Raw genomic sequence first — 23,656 nt, 5'->3', positions numbered from 1 at the left:
CACTCTTTCAACATACGCTCGAACAAAAATGGATGATATTTTTCCCTTCAGAAAGAGGTTTTCCTCTAAAGGTAGATTTTTTTTTGTGAGAGAAGCAGTCATGGGCGGCTTCTGAGTGCTGCATTGGTATATTTTTCAGTTTAGTGCAGCAAGCAAGCTCCCTCTCTAATCTAAATGGAATAATAAAATGTTTGAGCTATTTCAGTCTTGCTGTTCTTTTGGGGAAACAATTATCAGCTGTGTGATACCATATTACATTCATCTCGAGATTTTCTGTAGCTGACATTTCCAGGCTCATTTTCCTTACGACTTTACTTACAGCAAATTAGTAGTTATCAATTTGATCTTGATTTTAATCTTTCACCAAATTAGATTTCCAGTGATGTGACAGATCTAATGCTCATTATATGTGAATATTTCAGCACATAGGCATAAAAGCACCCATGTGTTTAAGTCTTGTTTATGCTGGCCAGCATTCCTCATCAGTTTATTCAGAATCAAATCTAAATGTTAAATACAGATTTTGTTCTCTCATACATTTTCATGCAAAACAGTTGTGGAAATTGCCTTTGCCACTAGCAACAAAATCTTCCTGCCAAGGTATAAAGGAATCCACCTTGATAAATGTTGTGATATATTTAAAGCTACTTGCAGCACAGATAGACTAAAAAACTCCAGGAAGACAGCAGAGTGGGAGTTGCTTGTTTCTTTTCTCTAGCAAGCCAAATAACCTCAGATAAAAGCTACTTAGACCCACCTAAAATGCTTAATATTTATAAGTTAACAGATGATGCAGAGCTTGAGTGCCTTCATTTTCTGGTTTGTTCAACATGTTTTCAGAAGAGTATCGAATAAATAAGGTTTAATTTATACACGATACTGAGTGTATTCAGCTTGCATGGATTTCCATGGGAGCGTAAGAACCCGGTGGAAACACACTCTCTCCCCTTAATTGAAAGTGAATTCATTAAAATCTTAATTATTAGTATTCTTTCATACTCGGTAATTTTTTTGGTCTGTCTGCTGGCTGGCTCCTTCACGTGCAGAGGGGCGAGAGGAAGCGTTTGTTCATTTGTGTGACTTTCTGCCAACAGATGGGCTAGTTGACTGTATGGATCCTGACTGCTGTTTGCAGAGTTCTTGCCAAAACCAGCCTTATTGCCGTGGACTACCTGATCCCCAGGATATTATCAGCCAAAGCCAACAGTCGCCGTCTCAGCAAGCTGCCAAAGCCTTTTATGACCGGATCAGTTTCCTCATCGGAGCAGACAGCACTCATGTCATACCTGGGGAAAGTCCTTTTAATAAGAGGTGAGCCCGACTCATCATTTACTCATGAATACGGAAGAAGTTGGAGAGTGTGTGACATTCACGTCTAGGAGAAGATCCACTGTGACTGCAAATTCCATGGCGTGGACTTTCGGCGGAGACCTTTTCACTTAATACATCAAATTGTTTATTTTGTCTCATTTCCTGCAAAATTCAAATTGCCAGTGCCGGTAGGGTACAGGAGGTACTTGCCGTGCTTCGTACCTGTGTTCTAACAGGGCGCTTCATTAATGATTAAACAAATCTTTATTTAACCAGTTGATTTGGGCTGGCACAGTTGGAAGTACATCAAAGCAATGAAAACACTTCAGAAGGAAAAGCAAAGCTGCACTTTTTAAACTGAGCTCACTAAATAATATAAATTATGAATTAATGTAATAGAACCGTTAAGTGCACGACAGTATAATTGCCTAAACTATTTGACTGGTGCTCTACGAAGCAGTAATGTCCTGAAAATAAACCAGTAACAGGAAGCAGGTGTCTGGGATCTCACTGAGCGAAGGAAGATGATTTATACGAGAACTACTGCGTTTGCAGTAATTTAACAGCATTAATGTGTTTGGGCACAGCAGTTGATTAAAAGTTGTTGCACAAATGTTCCTTATTGCTCTTTGAAATTTTGTACTTCACAATCCCTGCAGTTTTACAGATTGCTTTGATACTAATTGAAAAGTACGTTGTTCTTTAAGAGTCTGCCAGAGGTATGACTTACAGTGGGTATGTCTAGGGTTTATAAGCTCTTAAAATTCTTTGGTGAATGCTTAGTAACTCGGTACAGACAAAATGAACCAAAGTAAAATCAACAGGATTGAAACAAAAATATTATCTGTAGATTTCAAGGCATTGGTTTAATATAGTGTAAGTTATTAAACTTAGAAAGGGTTAGGGTCGCAGGAATATTTTTTAATGGTAATTGAAACGATGTAGAGATGCATGTGTTTGCTCTACCAGCTTTCCTTCATTCAAAAGAGAATGAAAAAAGCAAATTTGTAATTTGATCCTGCATCTTTTTCACAGTCTTGCATCCGTCATAAGGGGCCAGGTATTAACTGCTGATGGAACGCCACTCATTGGAGTCAACGTCTCCTTTTTGCACTATCCAGACTATGGATACACAATCACGCGCCAAGATGGAATGTAAGTTCCCTTTGAAACGCTTCCAAGTCATAACAACAGCAAAGGCGTTACCGAGGAGCCGCTTGTGAAAAGAAGATAATAGTAAAACGGTGGAAACTAAAGACATGAAAAAAGTGATTGGCCAAAGTTGTACTTTGTACATTTGTCAAGTATAAAACATGCTGAGTATATACTTTAGAAATAGAAGGGATTGCTTAATTTAAATGCAGCGTCCCAAACTCTCCATTCTCTTAGTGAAGTATTGTGTAATATAATTTAATTGATTTCTCCATTGTACCCAGTAGAGCCATTCTGCCATCGGAGCAGTACAATGGAATGAAGAATCAGTCCATAAAATGTGGGCTACGGGTGGCTTTGGGAATTTGCTGACTGGCTAGCCCTGTTGGATTATTTATTTTTTTTAGGTTTGACCTGGTAGCGAATGGTGGTGCCTCTCTGACACTGGTGTTTGAGCGATCACCCTTCCTGACACAGTATCACACGGTATGGATTCCCTGGAACGTCTTTTATGTCATGGATACCCTGGTCATGAAGAAGGAGGAGAATGACATTCCTAGTTGTGATCTGAGCGGATTTGTAAGGCCAAACCCCGTTATCGTGTCATCACCTTTATCCACCTTCTTCAGAATTTCTCCTGAAGATAGTCCTATCATCCCAGAGACACAGGTAACGTGTGCTTCAAATAAATAGGCTAGTATTCACAGGTTACTGTTAAGCAACCATCATGAAAAGAGTGCAAACTAATGGTGAAAAACAAATAATTTTAACTAAGTGCTAAGAATTTGCAACATGTGTTTAGTTTCGGACCAGCACATTCTATGGGATGTGTTTTAAAATTGCATCTGAAAAAAAAAGTCTAAGAAAGCTCGGTGTACACCAGTGTTTAGTTTTATATCTGTTTGCAGCATTTCATTGACAGAGTGTCTTCAGCAATCAGCCCATCAAAACGGACACACTGCAGTACATCTGAATTTTTGACTGCTCTCTTATTAGAAGTTGCGCCTCAGAAACTGAAAACAAAAAGTGTTTTTCTACTATGCCTGAAAGACCCATACAGTTCAATTTTTCTGTTGAGTCTTAATAAATAGCATGACACTCAGATTTTATAAACTAGAAGAGCACTCTGTATCCCTGAGGACAGGCTTACAAACCAATGCACGTGTGCTAATCTACTTCTTCAGAACCTGTAATACCAAAAGTAAGAGTTAACATCAAAACCTTGCTTTGAAGAGGAAAAGCTGTGGCTGGAATGCTTTTTCTCTAACGTAGATGTAGTCAATTCCTCCATCTCAGATAAGTAATCATAATATAGTCTTCCTCAACTCCTAGAGATTTATTTCAAGGAGTAGTATTTTGTTGATCTCTGATAAAACTTTTCTGAGTGAAACAGCACTGTTTCTGTCTCCCTCTCCTTTCTCTCTCCCCTTTCTCTCCCTTTTTCTCTCCCCCACCTTCACAATGTCATGATTACATGGGGCAGTCTTTTTCCCATTCACTAAGAAATGTCCTTGTCTCTTCAAGGGAAACATAGTAAATGTATTCAAATGTTTTCATGCAGAGCTCTTAAGAAAAGAGTGAAATCATTAAGCAATTCATGGTAGGAGCAGGTTTAAAGTAAAGATGTATGGAAATTACAACTAAACGCTCATACGAATCTAGACTGCTAGGAAATTGTTGCTTTTAACCTCGCTATCATTTCTCTGCCTTTGATAGTTGCAAATCAATTAAAAGAAAGTATTTGCAAAACACAGTCCACTGGAAAACAGCTCTGATTTACTTGTTTTGGCAACAGATGATAGATTCAGTTCATGAAGTGATGGAAAATGGCTTAGATAGATGGGGTATAAATCAACAGAAAAGTAATAATAGAAGAATGTCAGAAAATAGCTATTTTTCAAAAAACATTGGTACTGTCTAGGTAAACAAGTCGTTTCATGAGCAGTGGGACTAATGAAGTCTGGATTCCTACTAATTCCCACCCATTGCTATAATTCCAACTATCTGCCACATCCAGTCCTTCCCTCCACAGACTGCATTCAGCCTTATTCTCATGGGAGTACCAGATTGGGTCCTTCTTCCCTACCTGACCCCTTTTTTTAATAAACCCCAAAGGTACTGTATTATCTTTAGAGGTTTCTACTGTTCTTTCACGTGTGGTTGAAAGTGGCTACCAGGTTCAAAAGTTATGAGGTGGGAGGTCTGACAGGCAGGACAGTTGGGTACAATTGATTTCCCTAGAAAACCAGACAGGAGGAAACATCATATTCTCCGCGGATCCTAGGCAGTTGGTGCTGATGGGTCATTTATGACAAGGTAAAAATAGTGCTGTCGTCATGTATGCAGAAATCTGGTTCTGGTACTGGGTAGAAAAACCATCAAGCAGTTGTTTTCTTCTATATTCTTTGCTCATCACACACGTAATCCCCTGCTTTGGCAAGTGGGAGCTGCACAGCCGTGCCTGGGACGAACCCTTTAGGGTCAGCTTCCCCTCGGAAATGCCTAATGCTCAGCAGTCTGTCTCCCAGGAAACTCACTGCTCTGATAAAAGATGGGCAGAACCAGGTTCCATTCAAAACTGTTCAGCTTGAGGGGAACTGCTGTACATCTTCCCATTAAAAAGGGGCAGTGCAGTTTAAAGTGTGGGAGACGGGATGAAGGCACAGAGGGGGAGACCGTAGCGCCCGTTCCTTGGGTCAGTATTAGTCACCCCGTTGGTGTGGTGTGACAGCACTCCCTGTCACGCCCCGCAGGAGAAAATGTGCTGCTGTAATCATCATCACTTCAAGTGCTTCATCACCCATCGGAGATAATGTTTCCAAAAGAGGGTATGTAGTGGTTTATGAATCCCAAGCTGATCAGAGCAGGAATTAAAGTCTGTACCAAAGAAGCGGCACAAAAGAAAACTGAAAAAAGGCAGCAGGCACGGGGAAAAACCAAACGCGGTGGGCAAGGGGGTGGTCACGGAACCAACAGATCATTGCTGAAGAGGGATGATAATAAACAACATGTTAACTAAATTTGGGCTACTTAGGCGTGACTTTATCTACCTTTAATTGGAAGTTAGCATGCTCTGCCTAGGCTTAACTAGCTGAGATTAATCAGCGTGTAACAAGACAGAAAACTGCACACGGATGAGGGAGATCAGGTTCAGCTGGAGCTGCTCCTGTGTGTTGGGTAATACTGTTGCTGTCTTTTTCGTAATATAATAGATGTCTGTTTGCCACATACTGCAGTGTGGTCTGGCAGAAACCCACCTGTGAGTCACAGCGAGCAGTTCTGAAATTGAGTTTTTGAGGCTTTCCTTCTCCTAAACTTCCTGTTATCCACTGTTATGTATGCTTGCAGGATACTTTCAGCAGGTCCCGAGCAGCTTGATTCTGTCACCTCCAGTGTGTGGGAGGATGAAGACTGAAAAGTTTTCCTTCACATTACATGCTCGAGGCTCCCCACTCTTTTTTTCCTCCTTCCCTCTCCCCTGACTCTCTCTCACCACTGGCAATACTCTACAGCAGAAGTTTGCAAGATGTATTTACCCACAAAAATTCAGGGTAAAATACAGGCCTCAGTAACTTAATAAAAATGATTGATTGTAACTTCAGGGTGGACAGATTTTCAGCAAAGGAATTAACCTATTCTACCATTTAAAAGGGCAGTATAATAGCATGTCTAGATATTCCAGCATTAACGGATGCTGCATCCCAGTTTCAGATAGCTAAAATCTCCAGAACGTCAACTTTCTACTGAGAAAAAAATGGAGATTGCTCTTAGAGCCAAATATCTCCATTTATCCATCCTTGTTTTCCAGCACATTTTCTGGTGTTTTTTTCTCTTGCTTTCTGTTTGAAACATTAGATACAGCTCTTAATTTATTCTCTTATGAACACGTTTTTAGGTTTCTACATGTTTATGGCTTTTTCCTATCCCTCTTCTCTGTGGTATCTCAACAATGTTTTAAGTCTAGAAAAAACAGGGTTTTTCTAGAAAAACAGGGTTTTTTCTCCCTTTTCATTTCTCCTTGGTTTGTATTCTTATGAGTTCTTTTAAGAGCCTCGGTTCTAGGGGAAGCCTTTTTTTAAAAAGAAAAAGGATTTTTCCATCTTGAAAAGAGCAGTTCCAGCTTCTGCCTAAAACAGTATAGTTTTACTGCTCCTTGGTCTCAATCTTGGTGTCATAGCAGTAGTTGCCAATACCTACCTTTATCTAAAAATGCCATCTTTACCCCTCTCAGACCAAGGTGATGTTATGTTTTAATGCAGCAGTTCAGCTGTTACGTTCTTTGCCAAGATGTTTTTCTGACACTAGGACTGAAGTTTGCACTCATTTGTGAAATTTGTTCTCAAATCCTCTATTGAAGTTGCTCATTTTGCCAAAAAAATCGCAGCAATACAGCTGACATCTTTCCTCCTAATTGGATTAAATTCCTTATTCAGGATTCTTAATAGCATCAGGGCATGTCACCTGCATCGTATTAGATTTTGGAGCAGGAAAGCATTCCAGAGTCCAGACAGCTTTAGTCCTGGCCACAAGAGATGAGGAGCCCTGCACAATTTATGTGACTCAGTCGCCAGCTTGAGCTCTCAGGGCAACAAACTCTGTCTTTGTGAAAATTGAGGTGACCCTTATCTCAGTCCTCTAGGTTAAATATTTCATGGCTGTCCTTCCGAGAAGCTCGATCATCCATAAATAAAATGCCAACCATTAGAGTTTGGTGGCTGGGCTATAACTCAGTCCCCTTAGGGTATCAGCCTTTCTGAAGGTAGTTTGATACTCTATCTGGAAAAGGTAAAGGACAGACAGCTTGGCTGTGTTGGTGATTCCTGATGTGACTTTTATACCCAGTGACTTTCCTGATTGCTTTACAATTGATGTGTTGTCATGGCTCCCATAGGATGCTCTCTGCTGTGCCTGATGAATTAACTTTTCAGATGAACATTAAACTGTTTAATTCTCTTTGTAATGCTTGATTCTGGGAGAGAGATTGAGATGCATAACCTTACCTCTACATTTCTAAAGTTCGCAAGAAAATCAGTTACTGCAGGGGATATTTTATGGAAAGAAGGAAGTTGTAAGTCAGATTTCCAGCAGATACTTGAGGCTTTTGCAGAAACTAACAATAGGGGTTCGGGTTTTGGTTTAAACTTCACTGAGAACTGCGTGAGTGTCCTAGTTTCTAATTTGATAGTAATCCAAATACACAGTGGAATTTCTTGGAAATTGAAACTTCAAGGTGTCCTCTTTATTGCCCGTTATCTCAGCCAAGAGTACTGGAAGACCACCTAAGTGTTTAACGCTACTCTTCCACAGTTGCAGTGGTAAAAGAAGCGATGGTCGTAACAGGAGACCAGTGAAGTCCGTTAAATTGTGCCCTATTACCAGCGTATTATTGCTTTTTCTCCTCTTGCTTACAGAAACCTCCATCTGTTAGCCTGGTTTAATGTGCACTATATGGGAGTCCTGCTGATGTCTTGAGGAGAAATTTGTCTTCTGTTCCTAGGTGGTTTGTGGTTTTCCTCCAAAGTCTTAGGAAAGGAATATGTTCACAGCCACTTATCTCTCTAGAGAGAGGGGTTTTGTTTGTGTAGAAGAGATTTGCTTGTTCTCTGGGCTTAGATGCTGTGCATATCCCTGCACTGAGGGAGAGCGGGCTAGATTTACGAACAGAAATTGTGCCACTCTCACCTCCTTCCAAGTGGTGGTACTGCTTGTCATTTCTTCTCAGTGATGGCAGGTTTTTGGTGGGGGAGAAAAAAAGAAACATTCAAAGATTAAGAATTTTTAAATCAGAGTTTAAATTGTCTGCACTTCCTACAGCCCTGTTACAGTCTTACTGGAGAAGAAGAGTTGCATGCCTACACACATCAGCTGTAAATAACCATTCACGACAGTCAATGAGTCAAAATACTACTTCTGATTTTTTGTTACTGTTTTTGGGAAGGAGATAGATATAATTAATACCGTATAAATCTCTCTTTATGTCCAAGAAAAAATGCTGACATAGAGGATGGTGCAGCATCTGTTGCCCTCAAGAGAATAAACCACATTATTTGACTCTGTTCAACACAGATTCAGTTGTTTAAAAGCAGTGTTCAAGGATTTCTCTAGCACAGAGAGGTAACTTAGCACTTAGTAGCCAGCTTTCGATCCCACTGAAGTCTCCAGCCTAATATTTGTGACATTGCTCTCCCAGTGGAAAGTCTGCTTTCCACTAGTATTAATTAGTTTGGTCTTCATATTTCAGGACGAGGAGATGAGACAGTAAAATAAAAGCTTTCCAAATTTACTTCTCCAAGAGTGCTCCTTTGACACCACCAATGCTCTGGGCTTGTACTTCAGCGTCCTTTGCCCTCTCTTCCCACCAGAGAAACATTATACAATCACAGAATCATAGAATGGTTTGGGTTGGAAGGGACCCCAAAGACCATCCAGTTCCAACCCCCCTGCCATGGGCAGGGACACCTTCCACTAGACCAGGTTGCTCAAAGCCTCATCCAGCCTGGCCTTGAACACTTCCAGGGATGGGGCATCCACAGCTTCTCTGGGCAACCTCTCCCAGTGCCTCACCACCCTCTCCGGAAAGAACTTCTTCCTGATATCCAATCTAAACCTCCCCACTTTCAGTTTAAACCCGTTACCCCTTGTCCTGTCACTACAGGCCCTTGTAAAAAGTCCCCCCCAGCTTCCTTGTAGCCCCTTCAGGCACTGGAAGGTGCTATAAGGTCTCCCCGGAGCCTTCTCTTCTCCAGGCTGAACAAGCCCAACTCTCCCAGCCTTTCATCATAGGAGATGATTATCTTTATAAATGTGTCTGGATACCTTTTTCTTTCTTTTTCAATAAGCTAGGATACTTGGGGGCTGTTCACCTGACGTGCTGGCTCCCCGTGTTTATGTCCTGACTGAGGTATAGGGTGTCTTCATCCATGTTATGCAGAAACCTTTCACTTCCATCCATCACCCACGAAAGCTCCTCAGCTCAGAGGGAAAGACAAGGTAGAGGGGGGGAGGAACCTTTGAAAAATAAAATTGAATCATTGCACCTCTCTGAAATGAGAAAGTGGTGAGCTGATGTCTGAGTAGTGAATATTGATCAGGAAATATGGAAAAGCTTTCCCTGAGGCATCCTACTTATCTGTCTTCGAAATAAATGGAAGAACGCTCCGGTTCAAAGTATTTACAATCCACAGGTAATGCAAATAATAAACCACCTAGAAGTCCTTCCTGCTCCTGCAGGAGCAATTAGACATCCCAGGCCAAATCTGAAGCCAGTCTTTGTGGTGCTGAGAGGCTCTGCTGCCTTCATTACGTATCCATAACTGGGACATGGGTGGCAGCTGAAGAAGAGGCTGTTTTCACTTAGATGAAGGATGCTTTTTTGCCTCTTCGGAAAAAGCAGTTGGGAAAGTTTTCCTTCTCCTACTTGCTTCCTTTCCCTCATAAAAATAAAGGAGGGACCTTGAAATACTTTAGCAGAAAGTATCAACTAAGCAGCTTCAGTATAACATAGAATTTAGACTTTGCTTTTCAGAAAAAAAAGGTGAAATCTTGTTATTTCATAGAATCATGAAATTACAGAATGGTTGGAAGAGGATTGGAAGGGACCTTGAAGACCATCCAGTTCCAACCCCCCTGCCATGGGCAGGGACACCTTCCACTAGACCAGGTTGCTCAAAGCCTCATCCAGCCTGGCCTTGAACACTTCCAGGGATGGGGCATCCACAGCTTCTCTGGGCAACCTGTTCCAGTGCCTCACCACCCTCTCTGGGAAGAACTTCTTCCTGATATCCAATCTAAATCTCTCCTATTTGTTTATGTATTTTTTATTAACAGAAGACCAGATTTAGGTGATTCTTGCTAATGGATTGTCACGTAGAATCATGCCAGGTCTCCTTTTATGATAGCTGCATTGTTCTTTTTAATTTCAAAATCATTCAAATACTCCATTTTTCTCTTACCGATGCATAGGTCCTTCATGAAGAAACGACCATACCAGGAACCGATCTGAAGTTATCATACTTGAGCTCCAGGGCTGCAGGATATAAATCTGTTCTGAAGATTACCATGACCCAGTCTGTTATACCATTTAATTTAATGAAGGTTCATCTTATGGTGGCAGTGGTGGGAAGGCTTTTCCAAAAATGGTTCCCTGCATCCCCAAATCTGGCTTACACCTTCATATGGGACAAAACTGATGCATACAACCAGAGAGTCTATGGATTATCTGAAGCTGTTGGTATGTATGTTATGGGTTTTTTTTCATTTTTACTGTTGTCTTGAACATAAGGAAGCACATCTCAGATACTTGTATCTGTTAAGTAGAAAATGTTTAGCAAAATCAGATGAGAAAAAAGAATGGATATTAAAATATATTAATCTAAACATTGAATTGTAAGACAAAAGTTTTTTTTTAAAGGAGGAAGAGACCACAGTCATTTTTCACTTCTAGGTCTTCCCAAAGAAGTAGCCCTCGGCCTGTCCTAATGGTACCTGTCCTAATCCACTTACTTTCAATAACTGAAATTATTTTAATAACCCAAATTTGCCTTTTAAAGGATTTTGGAGTTCTGTTTAGTATTTTCAGTACATCCAAGGAAGCCACAGGTAGCCTGGGAGAGCACAAGAACATATGTACTTTAAGGAAATCGCATTCTTTACAAGATCCTGGACTTAATGAGGAAATTTTCTGTTATTTCAGTGTCTGTAGGTTATGAATATGAGTCTTGCTTGGATCTAACTCTCTGGGAAAAGCGGACTGCCATTTTGCAGGGTTATGAACTGGATGCCTCCAACATGGGCGGCTGGACGTTGGATAAACATCATGTATTGGATGTGCAGAATGGTAAGAGGTTCATTTTCTTCTCGCTGATTTTAATACTCAACTTCCCTGCATGTTAGGAACCTCATTCTAACTTTTTTAACGTTTGCTTTGTTATTTTAAAAAAGGAACTTATGGACTGTTATGCATATGGTAAATGCTTTGAGCTTTACAGTATATGTCATGTTTCTTCATCCTACAAATACATATGCATTAATAATTTTGTCTGACAGTGTCAGCCTGCGTTAGATATACTTACCAAAAAAAAACCCAATCCAAAAATTTTTGAATGGTTTTTAAAAACTGCCTGATGCTAAGGAGACACTGCTTCTAAAGCAGTTGTACACCTCAGCATCCTTAGTGGGATTAACTGTATGTTAACGGTATCTAGAACAATGTTTTCACTTCCATTTGTCACCGTGAGTGAAAATTAAATCGCAGTAAGAGCCAAACTGAGAGCTCTTTGCGGCCCATTTTAAATCCCTCACTTAAACAGGAGACATTCCTCTTCATGTCAGGGTATCCCCAGCCCCAGCACAGCTGCTCGTGGGACCAGTTAGCGCATGGGTACCATCTCTTCTGGAGGATGAGCCCTCACTGATACTCTCCTCCCATTCCAATCCTTCCCTGAGATGAATCCTCCCCAGGATGCTGGGGTGGGCTCAGCACACAGCAAGGGGCGGATGATGCTGCCTTGAGTCAGCGAGGGCACTCGTGCCCCTTGTTTCAGGACAGTCCAGTTGCTAGTGAGTGAGTTGGTCTTAAGGACGAGGAGCATCCCAAGGTTGAGGAGCAAGGACGAGGAGCAATGCCCATTTGTGAGAACTGTGCCTCAGCTCCAAGGTGAATTTGTGCAGTCCAGTACGCAGCCGCTGTCTGGAGGGTGCCCTGCTAAGGACGCCCCAGCTCAACACTGAACAGGAGGAAATTTGTAAAAAATGGGCTGGAAGCACGTAAGAAGGGCAAAGTGAGCAGAGCCTCGAGGTGAGAGTTGGCCGCAGGAGGTTCTTCTGCAGCGCAATTCAGCGGGGAGAATGTCACTTCTGCAGTACCCCGTGTCCCTTGGGGGTGTCCACTGGTGCCTGAGCTTATTTTGTGTGACCTGCGGGTCACCACCGAAAGCATTGCTTCTGACTGGCAGAAAAACAAGGTAACCAAATCAAGGGAAAAGGTGTCATTGCACCTAACTTAACATGTCAGAAAGTCCCTGTGCAGATTATTCCAAGGTAATCCATCTGAAAATACAAAGAGATTATAAATATATACATACAAGATTGTTTCCGTTCAGGAGGTAAATTGATGGTGGCCTTAAATTACGTTCACGAGTACGTTTGACAAGTAATGACTTTTCAAAGTGACATGTGTCTAATTGCATAAATGGGTGGAGAGTTGTCATGACAAGGTGGATGAGCTGGAGAAATTCATCCAGAGGAGAGTGCAGACGGTGTTTGTGCGGACACCCCAAACTGCTGCAGTAAATAGTCTAACGTCTACCTTCCCGTCTGTGATAACAGAGGAGAAGTGTGAAGGCCCAATTTTTCAAGGTAATGACAGAATGAATCAGGTGCCGTAGTGCACTGTGCTGACTTGTAGAATTCCTTTGATGAAAATTATAGAACTCGGATGTTTCAGGCAAAATTATGGTGCCATGATTGTCATAGATGATGTAATCATAGGAGAGGGGATTTCATATACAGTTAATGCATTCTGGCTTTAACTATTCATGAAAAATACGTTCTCCCTCTTCTGATTTAGATTGCTTATTTAGATTACTTGCTGTTAGCTTTCCATAAACCATTTTCATTCTTGCTGATTTTATCATCTATATTGATTTGGCATTTATAATCTCCTAAATTTTATAACATTAAAAAGTAGCAAAGGCACCTGAAACAAAGAGGAAAACAAAGTATTTTTTCTTCTGTCTTTCGGGATAAAGAGTGCATTTTGGGGGTGGGAAGAGAAAAAGGAATACATCTGAAATTTCTTCTAAAGATCTCAGAAGAGAAATGTATCCCTCAGCCCCAAACTGCCTGTGAAACTCTGGGCACACAATCGATAGAACACGTGTCACTCTCAAGTACCAAGCGACATGTGGTTTTCATGGATTACACTACGGAAAGACGCGTTGTGATTAGGAGTAAAGCCATAATAGCTGACCATTTGTGGAGTACACCTCAATGGATTCTTGGAGAGAGAGATAATAATGAGGGTCCTGGCAGCATTTTAACGCACCGTAAATGCACTAAGACTGAAGATTTAGCATAAAGCACGCATTTTTCTTCCCAGATTTCCTATGGAGTCTATAAGGAAGAAAAATACTGCTGGCACATTGCTTTGTCTTCACAAAATTATTGTTCCTTTCATGCCTCAAAGCAGAATTAAGTTTAAGAGGCAGGTTGGCCTGGCACCACATTTTTTTTGTTGTTTTGACATTTTTAATAACTGCCTATAACTGCAGACACAGTATTGAGGCAGACTTTTTTGCCAGAGGTACGTTTTTATTGTGAGCTGAGTAAAGAGTCTTTTATAATGTAAAATTGAGGCGATCTCCCAACATTCTGAAGTAGTGCTTTAATTAATATTTACAATTTGCAGCAGTAATCCACTTCCAATTACATTTGACATCAAATTCATAATTAGTTATAGTGGGACTTCAGGAATACAATTTGCAAATACATTTTTTGTTTTCTTACAGTATAAGCAAAGTTAGAATTTCAGTCGTTTCTGGGGAGTTTCAAAATTGTAAGGATTTAGGAACATAGACTTTGATTTCATTCAGTACACCTTGCATTTCCTTCCACATCACAGTTTTTATTTTGAATTATAACTATTAAAATTATTAACATTTAAAACTAAGAAGGATTGAAAACTTGTTTGGATTTTAAATGCTAGTATATTTAGTGTTTCTGCTACATTTTGTGGACAAGATAACTCAATGCTTTGTGCATATTTTTGGGTGTCTGTGACTTGCATATAACTATAAATGTTTTAATAAATTTCTGTTGCTTGAAGTGACAAAAATATGGTGGTGAAACAATTTAAAGTGCATTAAATTATATCAATCAACTGAAAGAATATTTAGAAAACTTATGCATCGTTTTATGTACATACATTGAAAGTTTCTCTAAACTATTTTTTATTTGTGTTTTTTATATTATCTGCCAGGAATCCTCTACAAAGGAAATGGTGAAAATCAATTTATATCTCAGCAACCCCCGGTTGTTAGTAGCATTATGGGCAACGGGAGACGGCGCAGCATCTCCTGTCCAAGTTGTAATGGTCAAGCTGATGGTAATAAATTGCTGGCTCCGGTTGCCTTAGCTTGTGGGATTGATGGCAGTCTTTACGTGGGGGATTTCAACTATGTTCGGCGGATATTCCCATCTGGAAATGTAACCAGTGTTCTGGAGCTAAGGTATGGTTTTTTCTCATCTCAGAGTGTTGGAGTTGTGAATCGCTGTTGCAAACTAAAGTATGGAGTAGATTTATGACACTGTGTTTCCAAATGCTTTTGGGAACAAAAAGAGTTGAGTCAAAAGATTTTAATACATTTGAAAAAGTATTTAAAACTGAAGTGAAAAAAATTTTACCCTGGTAAAATATTTTAACTGTGCTTGTCTAAACTCTGAGAATTTAATCTACCCAAAGTAATTGTTCTGTGGATTTTAAGAGTTAACCTGCGTAGTCGACGTGAGCGGACAAAAGATGGACATTCAGCACTTCACTAGTGACAGATGTAAATGTTGCCTTCTATTCCTCTTTTAACATCCTTTCTGAATGTTTTTCTAATCATGCTTTTCTGTTCTTTTTTACTTGCTCCCACCAAGAAATAAAGATTTTAGACATAGGTAAGCATTCCTTCAAGAAGATTTATATTTTTCTAACTGTTCTTTTTTCTTTTTTAACAAATGAATGCTTATGATGGAGAAGTCATTTATGAGATGTATTAGAAAAGAGGAGTATTTTTCAAAAATAATGAGTTCATATGTTTTAGTTATGTCAGCTGTCAGGCTGGATCGTCTTTTCGGATACGAGTTCCTCTTTTCTCATCACTCTCTGTCCACAGTCAGACTTCTTTTTATGCTTGTGTGTGCCCTCCTTTGCTGTCCCCTCGTCTCTGCTCATTCCTGTTCCTTGCTGGCAGCACTTTTGCTGATCCTGTCAGAATTCACTCATTAAGCAGATACCCCAAATATTATGAGTGGCATAAAAGTAATAAAATCATACAAGTATGAAGTGAGTTCATTTCATTAGCCTTTTGATGTTGAGTCTTCTTGGAGTCTCATTTAACGTATTTGTTTCTTTAAAGCTGACCTTCTCTTAGTGATGAGAGTTGGAAGTGTCCCATGACAACACCGCTCTAGGAGTTAAGATTTTAAAGTACACTGAGATTCCTAAGACTGGTCATAAAAACAACAGTAATCTGAAAGATTGTAGTTCAGCATTCGTCCGTCCTGGCATCGCTACAATAGTGGCAAGAACGGAAGAGAATCATAGAATCATGGAATGGTTTGGGTTGGAAGGGACCTTAAAGACCATCCAGTTCCAACCCCCCTGCCATGGGCAGGGACACCTTCCACTAGACCAGGTTGCTCAAAGCCTCGTCCAGTGGTGGCTGCTTAGAATTGCTGTACCACAGTAGCTGGTGCTGATGGGGAGACAGGCACAGAGTTGTGCTGAAAACTTGCTGGGTGCGTGAAACCCTGCAAGACTTTGTGGTGGAACTGCCTAGTGCAGGGCTTAGCAGCCCTGCTGGTCCCTTTCTCCCCGTTCTTGCTGCCAGTCGTTTCCCTTCCTTGTTTTTAAACAAATCCCAGGAAGTCATATCTCTGTTCTCCTTTTATGTCCTTTGCTTTGCACATACTTCTTTATGAGGAAGGGTTTTATGTTTAAAAATGTATGTTTCAACACATTAGGCAAAACATTCCATGATTAAGTAAGACGGTTGTGTCAGTGCTCATGGTCAGAATTGGGAGCTGCTGCAGTCTAGCTGGTTTTATGTTGTTTTCCAGGTGTGATTCCAAGGCAGTCTCTTCTATTTGGTGCTTTGAGGTTTTCACTATTACACTTAATTGGCATTTGTTCCACTACCTTAAAAAGAATTCTGTCGCTTTTGGTATCAAAGTTGTGATTACAGCTGGGTTAGACATGTCTTGGCAAATGAATCGAGTACGGAATGATACTCAAAACGGGGATTTGGAATGGACAAACGGGATTAAGGAATGGAGGCGTAGTGAGGTTCGTTTCGCTGTCATTTAGTAGCGACTCCCTCTCCTGTCTCCGTCTGAGTGTCAGTGGTCACAGGTTCAGCTGCAGCATTTCACAAACCGCATCCCTGCATGTAAGAAAAGCCAGGGGGGGACGTGGAAGCTTCTCTCCTTTGTTCATGCCTACACGTGCAGAAGCTCTGGCTAGCGAAAGCGCGGTCTCATTTCACAAATGAGCCTAGTGACAATTCCACGGGCTCGTGTGTCGGCTGTGAAGTGGGGGCTCCTCCTGAGGGTGAAGGAGCCGGGGAGGACCGTGGAGAACTGGCTCTGCAGGAGCAGTGGTGGAGCCAGTGGGCAGGAGGTGTGAAACCCGCTGGGCAGCCCTACTCAGACTACTACAAGTCTGAGTTTTCTCTCCCATCATACAACATCTTCCCAGTGCCCACTCTTAGAGGGTTTTGCTGCTCAGGGGCTTCCTAAGCCAAGAGCAGCATCTTTATATTTTAATATCCACTGACAGCTTTTTATTCTGTTAATTTTACTGAACACGTGTAAGCTTTTAGGATCCACCACATCCTGTGTCTGTGGGTTCCCCAGCACAGGGACAAACCATGAGACCCAAGAGCTTCTTTTGCCTGTGTGAAGTCGTGTGGAGCCCTGTGAAATGCTGGGATTTCGTTGTAAATGGCGGTTTGGCAGACAGCCCTCAACAGAGCACCTTGCGATACGTGATTACGAGGTATCAAAACTAAGAAATGGCACTCAAATACGCATTCAGCAAGTAGAACTAGTGAACGAGGCTAAATACTAGTCCAGGTCTGTTGTCTGTTCAAGCATTGAACTTTCTCACCTATAAACAGAGTGCTTGCTGCAGCACTCTGATGTGCCTCCCACCTCAAGGAGCCTGTACTCTAAATGAGAGAGACAGTGCAGATCAAATTCATCCTCTCAGGTGCCAGCGACCTAACATTTTTTCAATCTCAAAGCTGAGCCGATGTTTATGCACGCTGCTGCCTGTGGGTGATTAATGCTGATAAGCATTCATGGAAGAAGTCATTTTTAGAAGGGCTTTGAAGGCAGGGAGGTCATTTGTAGGCTATGGCAGTATCCCAAGTCTGTAGAGAGACGGGAAGAAAGTTTAGCAAAACATAAAACCAGCTTTGAGGGTATATGGTTTAGAAGGCACAGAGAGAGGGAGGCTGAAGGAGGAGGAGGATTTTTTAAAAACACGTGCAGGGAGAGTGATGCAGGCGACGTGACAGCTGAAGAATTAAAAATTCGGTGTAACCAAGTTAAGATTACGCAGCGGGAAGTAGATCGTTACAGCTCTGCGCGTGTGTGCGCCTCCAGTCTGAAGCGCTGTTGCTATGATTTGGCATAGGCGGAACAAGGTAATTTGTAGTCGTTTGTCTTTCTGGGAGCCCGCATTGGTGTGCAACTGGGTGTTTTTCAGAGCTGCTGACAGCGATTAGGCACTACTGAATGAGTCAAGAAGTCGCCAACTGTGGATTTTACTTCTTGGAGTTTGTTGATATTGGTGGAAGGCAGAATCTTAATATTATTTCAGGCTACAGCGCAGTAGAATAAGCTCTGTGCAGCTTTCCAACTGCTGGCTGCTTATCCCTCTACTATTTCTGAGATCTGCATAGTGTGTGTAGATGTTTTCTGGCTGGAGAACAAACGTGCTTTTCACTGGACAGTTAGTCAGTCCCTCAAATTGTGCGTTGCCTCTGTGAATTAATGGATCTCTTTAATCACCTAAAGCTACCTCAGCTTTTTAACCTTCACTTGAAAAGAAATGCTGAAGTTAAGACTGTTTTATTGTCTCAGAGCCATTACGCATCTACGTATGACAAATTAGAGAGTTTATATTGATTCAGTAATAATATCCTAGGCACTCCCGAGAGAAAATACCCCTCAATTTTCACCTGATTATTTTGTTTTGATGAGGATACGCTACTCGCTCTGAGAACCCGTCCCAAATAAGAAGAGCTATGTCATTTTTGTTGGAATTAATTAAAACATAGAAATGTTTCCATATTTATGAACAAAACACCTTTTGAAATTCTTTTTCGAAAGATATAATTGTTAGGCATAAATTACCTATTTATTGATTTGATGCCTGTTCCAACAACTGAAAACTATGATTGAGGCACTGTTCGCTCTGAGAACCCATCCCAAATAAGAAGAGCTATGTCACTTTTGTTGGAATTAATTAAAACATAGAAATGTTTCCATATTTATGAACAAAACACCTTTTGAAATTCTTTTTCGAAAGATATAATTGTTAGGCATAAATTAGGCATACCTAGTTATTGATTTGATGCCTGTTCCAACAACTGAAAACTATGATTGAGGCACTGTTAGATGAGTTGAAGTACTTTTAATTTAGACTTTAATCATATAAGACAGGACTTTGTTTTAAATTCCAACAAAATGAAATTAAGTCACACATGGCACATTTTGCAGTGTGTTCGTATTTGAAGTGTCTGCAAAGTTTCTTAAAGCCCAAGGTAAACATGTAAATGGGTATAATTTAATTTGCAGTCTGTGGCGGTGTAAATAATTCGTACACTGCGTAGGGATCCCATAAACGGTCTCTGCATAAATTAAGGTTTCAGAAGTATTTAGCACATTGGCATTAATAGATTTCTAATGGGCAGAAATTTAAAGTAAGCCTACATTTAATTGTTTTCAGGCATGCCGTACAGCACTCGGCTGTATAGCAGAGCTTTTAAAGAGGTGCTAATCCCTGTGTATTTGATTTCATTAGTCTGCTTCACTTGGTTTCTTCATTCTGAACCAACATGTTAAGAGTCGTAAAACCAAAGAGAATCCTATTTATGCAACACATTTATTCTGTGTTTCTGCAATTGGATAGCTATAAAAATCTGTCCCTGCTAAAACACGTAATTTGTTCACAAGTTGTTCCTGTTGGCCTCTTGCTGCTTCTTCCGAGTGGCAGTACATAAAAATGTGTTACATTAGCGCAGTTCTGTATTTACAAAACGTGAAGTGTCGCATTCCGCAAACAGGTGCTTGGCGATCACCGCGACTGGGAGATCTTCTTAAGCAGCGCCTTTGCAAACATCTAAAGTGGGACGGGCTGTTCTGACACTCTGCTTCAGTCCATTAGGAGAGCATCTGAAATTGCCTCCTGTATTTACATGACCTTATTTCAGCTCTTTGTGCCATAAATTAGGTCAGGAATCCCAGCTGCAGCGGGTTAAGTTTCTACATCATCATATATCAACCCAAAAGGTCCTCTCCGGGACTGGGTTTTTCACCAGCGGGGGAGAAAAGACAGTAATTCTCAATTATGTGGCACCAGTGGAGAGGCAAAATGTACGTTTCTGGGAAAATGGTTAGCAATATATATTTTCACTGTAATAAAGACTGTGCTGGCATAGTGAGCGGTTCTGTGCCAATGTGTACAGTCATTTGAAATATGAGTCTGAGTTAAGAAGAAGGGAAAAGCTCTGCTCGGTGCTCTGGTGGAAAAGATGACATTTCCTAATGTGTTAAATCATGCGTATCACATCTTTGAAAGCAGTGGATTAAACAAATACTTATGAAGGATGTCTTATCTCTTGCCTGTGAACTAATAATACGAACTCTGCCTTATCTGTTTATGAATTATATAAGCCGTGCACCCCAGCAGCCGTATATGAATTACAGTAAAACAGATGGGATGATAACGGCAACAAAGTGTAAGCGAGGGCTGGGGTCACGCTGCGAAGTTTGGAACTGGGTGAAGGTTCCCAGAAAGCCTGGGAGTTTTTAGACTCCACTATTCTGATCTGGCCTATTACAGAGACAGAAGCTGTCTCTAATCACAGAGTACAGGACAGGCTTCTGAGCATTCCGGACAAAATGCATCTTCTGGCCCAAAAGGATGCGCAGCCCGGATTGGACGGCGCATGACACAGGCAAGAAACGAGATCCAAGGAAGAGTTTGGGGCCAAAACCTATTCTACCTGTGCCTAGAGCATCACCACTGGTTTTAACGATTTGTGTATCACGGCACGCGGTGTGTGAACAGAAAGCTTCTCTTGATCCAGTGTTGGGTGCAATTAATTACAGCGTATGCAATGTATGATTCCGTTTTGCAGCAACAACCCAGCTCACAGATACTACCTCGCCACTGACCCCGTGACAGGAGACTTGTACGTTTCCGACACAAACACGCGCAGGATTTATCGGCCCAAGTCGCTCACGGGTGCGAAAGACCTGACCAAAAACGCTGAGGTAATCGGAGGAACAGGGGAGCAGTGCCTACCGTTTGATGAGGCAAGGTGTGGTGATGGAGGCAAGGCGGTGGAGGCAACTCTCATGAGCCCTAAAGGTAAAAAGAGTTATCCCTCCGTAACTTTGCAAATAATACGAAAGTTCAGAGCCAGGGGCGTGATTGTGTTTAATTACTGAACCTGGTAGTTGGCTCAGAAATGTGGGTTTGAGTAATTATTTCCAACTGGAAAGAAGGAAGACAGCTACAGAGTACCGGGGTTGGCTTTTTCTGAAATATCTGGGTTTCATGGTTACTGAGCATTTTTAAATGCTCATCTAGATTACGTGTTTGGGAAAGTTTTAAAATCAGTGGTGCTTTTGGTCCCACTTACTCCATTTTTCAGGTTAACCTCAAAGCTAGGCCCTTCTCAGCGTACCACCCAACGACCAGCAAAAGCAAACAGGAGTAGATTTCATCCTGAACACTGGTTTATTATCCAGAAGGTGTTTACAAGCTGGTTTACTACCTGCTGCCTGAGACCATGTGTTCTACCCTTGATTTCCACTAGCGACATACTGCTCACGCCCTTAGTTACGGCTGATGCACTGACTGCTAGTAGAAGGGACTTCATTTCTCTTCTCTTCACTAAAGGAATCGCGATCGACAAGAACGGGCTAATCTACTTTGTTGATGGGACCATGATCAGAAAAGTGGATCAGAACGGAATAATATCCACGTTGCTTGGCTCCAACGACCTGACCTCAGCACGACCTCTGACCTGTGATACCAGCATGCACATCAGCCAGGTACTTTCGTGCCGCTGCTCGTTTGGAAAGCTCAGCTGGGGCTGGAAACGCAAATCCAGCTTTCTTGCCCCGTAAAATAAAACTGGGTGGAGCACATAATGGATGTTTAACACCAGAATCTGGGGAGATGGAAACCTATTCCAAGGGCGTGAATCGCAGTGTATTCTCAGCTATAAATGCTGCTGTATTCAATTTTTCTGCCCATAAAGTTCAGTTCAGTTTAGAGCAGCAAAACTATCGGCAGGAAACATTAAGTCTGGTAGTAAATAGTAGGAGAATGGCAGATCTGTTAGAACTATCTTGGCACATTGATGTTTTCGGAATCGCTGGCATCCTTAGCCTACTAGAGTGAAAGAGGGGATATATACAAAAGGACGTGGTTTTGTCTCAAGAAGCTTGGGTAGGTAAGAAGGGACATCACTAGTGGTATGCATAATCTGGAAGGTAGTAAGTTATTTTTGGTGTTACGAGAATAAAAGATGAATACTGTCCTTAAAATACACGTTTAAACTTTGATATCTGTCTCTATTTTTATTTATGCATTTGTGATACAGGAAAGTATAGCATTTATCGGAGGGGAAATTCAACCTGTATTACAGTTCCGATGCAACTGGCTGTCTGCCAGTCAAGCAGGGGACTGAACGTTGTTCCCCTTGCCTCCCTGCACGGCGTCAGTTTGCCCATGTATTTTCATGCAGGCCTTTTTGTTGTCATTGCTGACAGCAGCTGAAAAACACCCTGACAGCAGTGTCTAAAACTGAAGATGAACGAGTTTGTTTAATCTGCACCGGTGAACTGCTTAACAAAACACTTCTCTCTGTTCAGGTTCGTCTGGAATGGCCTACAGATTTAGCTATCAACCCCATGGACAACTCCATTTACGTTCTGGATAACAACGTAGTCTTGCAGATCACTGAGAACCGTCAGGTTCGCATCGCTGCGGGGAGGCCGATGCACTGCCAGGTTCCCGGGGTGGAGTACGCGGTGGGAAAGCACGCGGTGCAGACGACGCTGGAGTCGGCCACGGCCATTGCCGTGTCCTACAGCGGCGTACTGTACATTACAGAAACTGATGAAAAAAAGATTAATCGGATAAGACAGGTCACAACTGATGGAGAGATCTCATTAGTTGCCGGAATACCCTCGGAGTGCGATTGCAAAAACGATGTCAACTGTGACTGTTACCAGAATGGAGATGGCTATGCTAAAGATGCCAAGCTTAACGCCCCTTCCTCCTTAGCTGTGTCTCCGGATGGCACGCTGTATATTGCTGATCTGGGAAATATCAGGATACGGGCTGTGTCAAAGAACAAACCCTTACTGAATTCAATGAACTTCTATGAAGTTGCTTCTCCAACTGACCAAGAGCTTTATATCTTTGATGTCAATGGTACTCACCAGTACACTGTGAGCTTAGTCACCGGAGACTATCTGTACAACTTCAGCTACAGCAACGACAATGACATTACTGCGGTGACGGATAGCAATGGGAATACTCTTCGCATCAGGCGGGATCCCAACCGGATGCCAGTAAGAGTGGTCTCTCCCGATAACCAAGTCATCTGGTTGACGATAGGCACCAATGGCTGTTTGAAAAGCATGACCGCACAAGGGCAGGAGCTTGTCTTGTTTACCTACCACGGCAACAGCGGACTTCTGGCAACTAAAAGTGACGAGACTGGATGGACCACTTTTTTTGAGTAAGTACATAAAGACAAGACAAATGCCTTAGAGTTTTACTGAGTTACGCGGTACCATTTGAAATATTTCTGGAGACTGCTGAAGTAACTGTAAAGGTGATCCCTGATACCAAAATGCACGGAAAGGTGCTTTTTGTTAGCCATGCTGTCTCCCTCAGTCTGTCGTCTTCTGAACAGGGGGGCTGAATAATTTAGAATTCATTATTTTGAATTTCAGTTTTACATATTGAAATAGTAGTGAGACAACATTTCACTCTTGTCAAGAAAGCTGTAACACGAGACAACCACGATTTTGTAGATTTGCATCAAAAACTAGATTTTCATCCCATTTGCTCATTAGATTGACATTGTTCTGCAGTAAATACTGACAAGAAATTTGTCTTCACTGCTCAAAAATAATTTTTTTCTTCCTTTTTCCTAAGTAAAAGCATGTCTGC

At 41.5% G+C, this 23,656-nt stretch overlaps 1 protein-coding gene across 1 annotated transcript; it reads left to right on the top strand.

Moving 5' to 3' along the window:
• Positions 1-1,135: 1,135 nt before the first annotated feature.
• On the top strand, positions 1,136-23,223 carry LOC104515524 (teneurin-3-like; the record flags this gene model as incomplete). Its single annotated transcript, XM_010159537.1, has 9 exons — positions 1,136-1,311; positions 2,347-2,466; positions 2,871-3,132; positions 10,558-10,693; positions 11,156-11,299; positions 14,441-14,690; positions 20,598-20,830; positions 21,365-21,519; positions 22,345-23,223. Coding segments are annotated over 9 exons (2,355 nt in total), but the record flags the coding sequence as incomplete, so codon positions are not given.
• Positions 23,224-23,656: the final 433 nt, after the last annotated feature.

Source organism: Eurypyga helias, unplaced genomic scaffold (genome assembly GCF_000690775.1).
Source record: "Eurypyga helias isolate BGI_N326 unplaced genomic scaffold, ASM69077v1 scaffold47460, whole genome shotgun sequence".
NCBI lineage: Eukaryota > Metazoa > Chordata > Aves > Eurypygiformes > Eurypygidae > Eurypyga > Eurypyga helias.
Note: the sequence above shows the minus strand (reverse complement) of the source record. Positions and strands in the feature narration are given on the sequence as shown.